Genomic DNA, 8411 nt, shown 5'->3' on the forward strand with positions numbered 1-8411 from the left:
ACTAGGCAACAGGATACAGTTGAAGTCGGAAGTGTATATACACATAAGTTGGAGTCATTAAAACTCATTTTTCAACCACTCCGCAAATTTCTTGTTATACACTTGTTTCTTGTCGGTTAGGACATCTACTTTGTGCATGACACAAGTCATTTTTCCAACAATTGTTTACAGACAGATTATTTCACTTATAATTCACTGTATCACAATTCAAGTGGGTCAGAAGTTTACATGCACTAAGTTGACTGTGCCTTTAAACAGCTTGGAAAATTCCAGAAAATAATGTAATGGCTTTAGAAGCTTCTGATAGGCTAATTTACATCAATTGGAGGTGTACCTGTGGATGTATTTCATGGCCTACCTTCCAACTCAGTGCCTCTTTGCTTGACATCATGGGAAAATGAAAAGAAATCAGCCAAGACCTCTGAAAAGAAATTGTAGACCTCCACACGTCTGGTTCATCCTTTTGGAGCAATTTCCAAATGCCTGAAGGTACAAACAATAGTACGCAAGTATAAAAACCATGGGCCCACGCAGCTGTCATACTACTCAGGAAGGAGACGCATTCTGTCTCCTAGAGATGAAGTTGACTGTGCCTTTAAACATATTGGAAAATTCCAGAAAATGATGTCATGGCTTTAGAAGCTTCTGATAGGCTAATTGACATCAATTGGAGGTGTACCTGTGGATGTATTTCAAGGCCTACCTTCCAACTCAGTGCCTCTTTGCTTGACATCATGGGAAAATGAAAAGAAATCAGCCAAGACCTCAGAATTTTTTGTTGTTGACCTCCACACATCTGGTTCATACTTGGGAGCAATTTCCACCTGAAGGTACCACGTTCATCTGTACAAACAACAGTACGCAAATATAAACACCATGGGACCACGCAGCCGTCATACCACTCAGGAAGGAGATGCATTCTGTGTCCTAGAGATGAACATATTTTGGTGCGAAAGTACAAATCAATCCAAGAAAAACAGCAAACGACCTTGTGAAGATGCTGGAGGTACAAACAGGTATAAGAGTATCTATATCCTATATCGACATAACCTGAAAGGCCGCTCAGCAAGGAAGAAGCCACTGCTCCTAAACCGCCATATAAAAAGCCAGACTACGGTTTGCAACTGCACATGGGGACAAAGATCGTACTTTTTGGAGAAATGTCCTCTGATGAAACAAAAATAGAACTGTTTGGCGATAATGACCATCGTTATGCTTGGAGGTTAAAGGGAGAGGCTTGCAAACCGAAGGACACCATCCCAACCGTGAAGCACGGGGCTGGCAGCATCATGTTGTGGGGTTGCTTTGTTGCAGGAGGGACTGGTGCACTTCACAAAATAGATGGAATCAAGAGGAAGGAAACTTATGTGGATATATTGAAGCAACATCTCAAGACATCAGTCAGGAAGTTAAAGCTTGGTTGCAAATGGGTCTTCCAAATGGACAATGACCCCAAGCATACTTCCAAAGTTGTGGCAAAATGGCTGAAGGACAACAAAGTCAAGGTATTGGAGTGGCCATCACAAAGCCCAGACCTCAATCCTATAGAACATTTGTGGGCAGTACTGAAAAAGTGTGTGCGAGTAAGGAGGCCTACAAACCTGACTCAGTTACACCAGCTCTGTCAGGAGGAATGGGCCAAAATTCATCAACTTATTGTGGGAAACTTGTGGAAGGCTAAACAATTTAAAGGCAATGCTACCAAATACTAATTGAGTGTATGTAAACTTCTGACCCACTGGGAATGTGATGAAAGAAATAAAAGCTGAAATAAATTGTTCTCTCTACTATTATTCTGACATTTACATTCTTAAAATAAAGTGGTGATCTTAACTGACCTAAGACAGGGTATTTTTACTAGGATTAAATGTTAGTAATTGTGAAAAACTGAGTTCAAATGTATTTGGCTAAGGTGTATGTAAACATCCGACTCAACTGTACTGTAGATAATAAGAAGTAGCAGCAATGTATGTGTTGAGTCAAAAGAGTTAGTGCAAAGGGGGGTGAATACAGATAGTCTGGGAAGCTTTTTGGTTAACCATTTAGCAGTCTTATGGCTTGGGGGTAGAAGCTGTTTAGGGTCCTGTTGGTTCCAGACCGCTAGCCGTACGGTAGCAGAGAGAACAGTTTATGACTTGGGTGGCTGGAGTCTGACCACTTTTAGGGCCTTCCTCGGGCCTTCCTCGGTATAGAGGTCCTGGATTGCAGGGACCTCAGCCCCAGTGATGCGCCTTGCGATCAGATGCCAAGCAGTTGCCATACCAAGCGGTAATGCAGCCAGTGAAGATGCTCTCGACGCTGCAAATGTAGACCTTTTAGAGGATCTGAGGGCCCATGCCAAATCTTTATAGCCTCCTGAGGGGGAAGAGGCATTGTTGTGCCTTCTTCACGACTGTGTTGGTGAGTGTGGATTATGTTAATTCCTTAGTGATGTGGACACCGAGGAACTTCAAGCTCTCGACCCGCTCCACTACAGCCCCGATATAGGGACCTTACAGATAATTGTGTGTGCTACAGAGACAAGGTTGTCCATTCAAAAATCATGTTAAACACCATTATTCCAAAGACTGAGTCTATCCAATTTAGTGACTTAAGGGTCTGAATACTTATGTAAATGTGATATTTCTGTTTTTATAATTGTAATAAACTTGCAAAAAAATCGAAACATGTTTTTGCTTTGTCATTATGGGGTAGTGTGTGTGTGTGTGTGTAGATTGATGAAGGAAAAACTATTTAATCAATTTTAGAATAAGGATGTAACGTAACAAAATGTGGAAAAAGTCACAGGGTCGGAATGCTTTCTGAATGCACTGTATATGTGATTTCTTTAGAATAAATTAAAACTACGGTGTTCTTCATTTCAGTTCGGGTGTCTCATAACAAATGTTTGTTTCAACTCCACCAAAAATGGCACATAGCTGATTAGAGCAGGGTACACTTGGCTACTTCAGAACGCAGTTTGAGTGTCTGTAATAAACTAAAAGAATCTAAGGTGAATAACAAGCATAGTTTCTGCTGCCTGAATGTTCTGGTTGCTATAGGACCATGCATGTAGTGGAAACCACTGAAAACCTGAACTTGTAATCATTGTGGGGAACTCTTGCCAGGGTTGTTCCCCAAGTGCCATGCTGAATAAAGATTAAATCTCTTTTTACTTCATGTTCTGCCGGCCGCAAGCATACTGACTTGTTTTTATGTGCCTTTTATGTTCATATAAGAATAGGACAGAATATATATTTTTATATACATTTATATAAATATACATTTATAAAATTGTAAGTTTCTCAATGAGGAAAGAAGTTGCTAAAAAAGTAGCAACGCTCAATGAAAATCTCAATCTTATTGATCTGCATTTAAGAACATATGACCATGAAAGGATCACAATTTAGCCTGTTTTGTTTAACCATCTACAAAGTGTAATATGTACGCATAATTGATCAGCTACTTTCTGTTGATTGGCTGCATAATCTGTCCATGTAGGTTTAGCCCAAGGAGAACTTTCCACGAGCCCTATTGATCGTCCACATATGGCCAACCCCTTCTATCAACCATCACTCCCACACATCTGATTTAATCTCAACATCAAATCAAATCAAAATCAAATCAAATGTATTTAAATAGCCCCTCGTACATCAGCTGATATCTCAAAGTGCTGTACAGAAACCCAGCCTAAAACCCCAAACAGCAAGCAATGCAGGTGTAGAATTTTCTAAAGGACTTACCAATAGATGGAAGCACAATGGAAACGGACAAGATCATAACAGAACTGGTACCACCTAAAAAATGTAATATTTGCATAATCCACATGACGTTCCTCCTGTAATCACAATTCTACATTGTTTAAAATGCTCTTGAGGTCAAATTCTTCCCCTTTATTGACACGCCCTGACCTTAGAGATCCTTTTTATGTCTCTATTTTGGTTTGGTGAGGGCGTGAGTTGGGGTGGGCATTCTATGTTTTGTGTTCTATGTTTTCTATTTCTTTGTGTTTGGCCGGGTATGGTTCTCAATCAGGGACAGCTGTCTATCGTTATCTCTGATTGGGAACCATACTTAGGTGCCCTTTTTTCCCACCTGTATTTGTGGGAGATTGACTCTGTTTAGAGCACTTTGCTTTTGAGCTTCACGGTTTGTTTTTGTAGGGTTTAGTTTGGTGTCATTTTGATTCAAATAAAGAAAAGAACAACGCTGCACCTAGGTCCTCTCCTTTGTACAGCTGTGTCATTTATTTGATCTCTGAATCACATCTTCTAGTTACATTAACACATCTGTATTTACAATATTATGCAACTTAACTGCAAATAAAGCCTTCATTTCAGTAGCTACTTCAGCATACTACCCACCAGCCTTGGAGAAACCTGACTAGACCCAAAGTATTGATCATACTACCTTCCTTGCATGTAATGATTTTCAAGACCAATCGTAGCTGAGTGGCAATATAGATTGGGATGTTAAAATGTCACCCCTAAAGAGTGAATCTCTTTTCACTGACCTACCTGTGCTTAAGCACACAGAGCAAACCTGCACATTCTCACATCAGCATTCTCTCTGTATCCCCCATATATGGAGAAAGAGCTCTCTCATTCTATCACTAAACTAATGGGGTCGGTCTCTTCCCCCTCACCCTTCTTAATCACCCCATTCCAGATTGAACCTAATTAATGCTGCCCTCCTGCATCACTCACTGGCTCTCTATCTGACAGAAACACTATTTCAGGCCCATTCAGGGATTGCTGCTACTCTACAGCCCTGTCAGGAATGTGTCCTGGCTGAGTGAGAAGGTGGAGAGAGAGATAAGAGTTATTTATCAGTGGAGTTGAGCCCCAGAGTGATCCCAGTGGCAGGGTAAGGGGAGAGGAGAAGAGGGATTGGGAAAGTGGATTGAGGAATAAAGCAAAGAGAGGGGAAAGGGGCTTACGGGAGACAGCCTGTCCAGTCTTCCTATTCCACCCTCCTGATGCGAGGCTCCATCCCTGCATCCTTGGGCTCATTTGGGCAGCCCCTGCTGCTTTGGCTTTAATGAGAGCGAGAGACAGATGAAAGAGACAGAGCGGTTGAGGCTGCTAACCCAGTCCCCCCTCCCCACTCCGACCCCTCACTGCTCTCCTCATCCCTTTTATTATGCTCAGGCTCACAGTGCTAGCCCTCCAGCAGCACTACATCCAAGAATGTCACTTTTTTAGGGAGCAGAACTACTGTACAGTATACAGTATTGTGCCATAACATTCACAATAGTGCTATGTGAATTATGCAAAATGGAATGGAATTCATTTTTTCAGACAGTACCAATCATTTGTGCTCTCTCGTAAAATGTAAATTTCTATTGTGCTTCCATCTATTGCATTGACAAAATGGTGTGCCTTTTTACATCATAAACCACAAAAATGGTATGCTTCTACTTGTGAAAAGAAAGGCAGAGTATACCAAGATTTGTAATAGTACTCCCAAGCTCCAGAAAGAAAAAAAGGAATCGGGACATACATGTCTCAGGTTTAATTATGAGCATGAAAAGGTTTGAACCTGGCTTCACAGACATGTTATGCTACTTTGAGATTACCTGACTAGATCCACCACAACAGGCTAAAAACAGTAGGAACAAAAAATAAGCAGAAAAACCCTGTTCTTCAAACATGTCCCCAACACAAGAACACATTTTGGATGTGCAGTGCATATTGCCTTGTTTGGGAGAAAATCTGTACACTTATTTAAATGATCTGCTGGTAAAATGTAGGTCAACATTCAATTAAATGTATTTTTATTAAACATAAATACATTCCCGGTATCCATTAACAGGAAGGACCCTTGTGAAGAGGTAGTCTGGGGTTCCAGCCATGGACATCACACAACAGTCTAATCACTGCAGGATCTCCCACTGAGACCACGGTGTCAGAGCAGCCTACTGTCAAACGAGCTGCTTATCAGTCAGTCAACATCATACAGCATTAAACATCACAGTCCTCACAGACAAGCCCAGACTCTATCTGACAGACAGACCATGATTGGCAAGGGAAAGGATTTACATTTTATCAGATGCAATTGCACAATCACACCTTTATTTATTCAAAATTAGGCAAGTGTTAAATGTTTATAATGATAGTGCCTAAAAGATATTACGGAAACAAAGAATCCAAATCATTCACACCGTACAAACGCACTGCTTGGTCAATTGATTTTTGAGATGAAATAACAAAGCAATGGTTCCCCCTTGTGGTGACTACGGCTCCAAAAAAATGCTTTTCATAGATCCAGAGTTTAAGGGGAAGTTCACCCATTAAACATGTTATTTTCACTCTTTGTGAGCTTGTAGTTGATCCCCCAAACAGTTTTTTGATATTTTGTTACAGAGAAAATTGTTTGTCACAATTTGATGGGTCATGACTTGACTACGATGCACTATATAAATCTGTCTAAAATATGTTATAAAATGCTCCATAACACTTCAAGCCAACTCCTATTACATCAGAATCTCATTAATGGATGATGTTCCTGCACAATTGTATTTTCTTTTTTTCTCCCACTGTGGTATAAATGCATGTTTGAATGATGCGGTTTACAACTAAACTATGCAAATATGGATTTATAGGACAAAGGAATGTTTTTCACAACATTTTTGTGCAGAGACATTATCCAGAATAAGATTCTGAAATGAGTTAGTTGAGTGTTTCATAACACAACGTAGTCTATGGCAAGTGATGACTAACAAAGCTTGTTTTTTTTGTGTTTTTTTTACAGTTTGGGGGATCAACTACAAGCACAGAAAGAGTGAAAATAAGGCCCCATGTAAAAATGGGTGAACTTCCTCTTTAAGACTGGGAGATTCAAAAAATATTAACAGCTTGAGCCTCTGTTACTATTCTAATGTTGTGGATAATATATTTACAATGTATAGAAAGCCATCAAAAAGGAAATACATCAAAACAAAGATGATTTCTTTTTGTTTAAAAAGTGCTCACATTCTTGCCGATAATACTTGGGTCTGACGAATTGTATAATTGTTCATACATCAAAGGCATAGAATTCTATTTGTATCTTATGTTGAACAGGGGGAGCTATTCCAAGTCAGAATGTAATTACACCTGTGACATACCTTTCTCAAACAACCACTGAGTATTTTACACCATGTGGGTCCATCCCGCTGACGAGTCCACATCCAGTCCTTTTCTTATTGACCTCTCCAATGACAGCCTGCATTTTCTTGACTGATTACATCATCACATGGAAGCTGTCGTGGAAGCTGGCCATTCCCTCCTGCATCCACGCTGCCTGTAGTTCTACAATCCACCTTAGGATTCCATCCAGCTGCTCTTGGACCTCTCTTTGCTCCTCCAGTTCAGCCAGCAAGGCCTGCCTGCCACACACCTCTGCCTGGTACACCAGTTGCAGCTCCGCCAGGGAAGACTCCAGATTAAGAACCTCCTCTAAACATTGAAAGTACTTTTTGTGTGGCTGGTCATCAGGTAACAACACATTAGGCGGGACTGAGAGGACATTGTTGACTAAAACAGTTCCCATGAGACAAGTCAGACGTTTGAAGCGTTCCTGAAGGAATATCTGCAACTTTTGGGAGCATTCTCTTGCCCTTGAACATAGTTGCTCTCCATTGGGATCAGTCCCGCTTAGTTTTCTCACGAACACCGCTTCTACAACAAGCAGTAATTCGTTCAGGAAGTCCTGAAAGGCTCTGTATACCCTCACCATGCAGGTCTGAGGGATGAAGCCAAAGAACTGTGCCTCGTACAGCTTGAGGGAGGAGGGAGACATTGCTTCCTCTAGAAAAATTGCAGAATATTCTGTTTACATTCGGATAGCTCTACTCTGTATGTATATTGGTTAATACTGCTGTCTGTCTATTCCTTCAAGGACCACATTGGAAATGTGCTCTGGATGTTAGTGTAGCCTACCCGTAGAAATTCACCCAAAATGAAACAATCTACAATGCATTTACACCTGCTCATTCTCTCCTTCCCTCTGGTAACAATGTACAATGTGTTGTTGCTAAATATGAATGTGTTCTCAGACGTTATGATCTGGTTGGATAATGTTAATGTCAACAATAATACCTTTTTATAGTTAACCTCAGGTTTATGGCAATAAAACAACTGACCAAACATTACTGCTGCTTTAGCGAACTAACGTTAATAACTGTTGTTGCACAAAATATTCCAAAACATGTCACACAAGCCATTTCTAGATGGACACCTTCCTGACCTAGGAAACAACTAGGCTAGCTAGTATCGTCACATATGACTATATTATTATCAATATATATTTGTTAGGCGTGTGCGAGCAAGGATTCCTACAAAACTGCCTCAGTTACACCAGCTCTGTCAGGGGGAATGGGCCAAAATTCACCAACTTATTGTGGGAAGCGTGTGGAAGGCTTTCCAAAATGTTTGACCCAAGTTAAACAA

General features: G+C 40.6%; 1 protein-coding gene across 1 annotated transcript; it reads right to left on the reverse strand.

Annotated features, from left to right (window-relative positions):
- Positions 1-7203: 7203 nt before the first annotated feature.
- On the reverse strand, positions 7204-7761 carry LOC109872821 (protein MIS12 homolog). The gene has a single exon (XM_020464170.1). The coding sequence runs from the start codon at positions 7759-7761 to the stop codon at positions 7204-7206; it is 558 nt and encodes a 185-aa protein (XP_020319759.1).
- Positions 7762-8411: the final 650 nt, after the last annotated feature.

The sequence above is a fragment of the Oncorhynchus kisutch genome, linkage group LG28 (assembly GCF_002021735.2).
Source record: "Oncorhynchus kisutch isolate 150728-3 linkage group LG28, Okis_V2, whole genome shotgun sequence".
Lineage (NCBI taxonomy): Eukaryota > Metazoa > Chordata > Actinopteri > Salmoniformes > Salmonidae > Oncorhynchus > Oncorhynchus kisutch.

Excerpts from the sequence above, each read along its gene's own strand:
- LOC109872821 (XM_020464170.1), bottom strand. The coding sequence starts at position 7,761 with ATGTCTCCCTCCTCCCTCAAGCTGTACGAGGCACAGTTCTTTGGCTTC.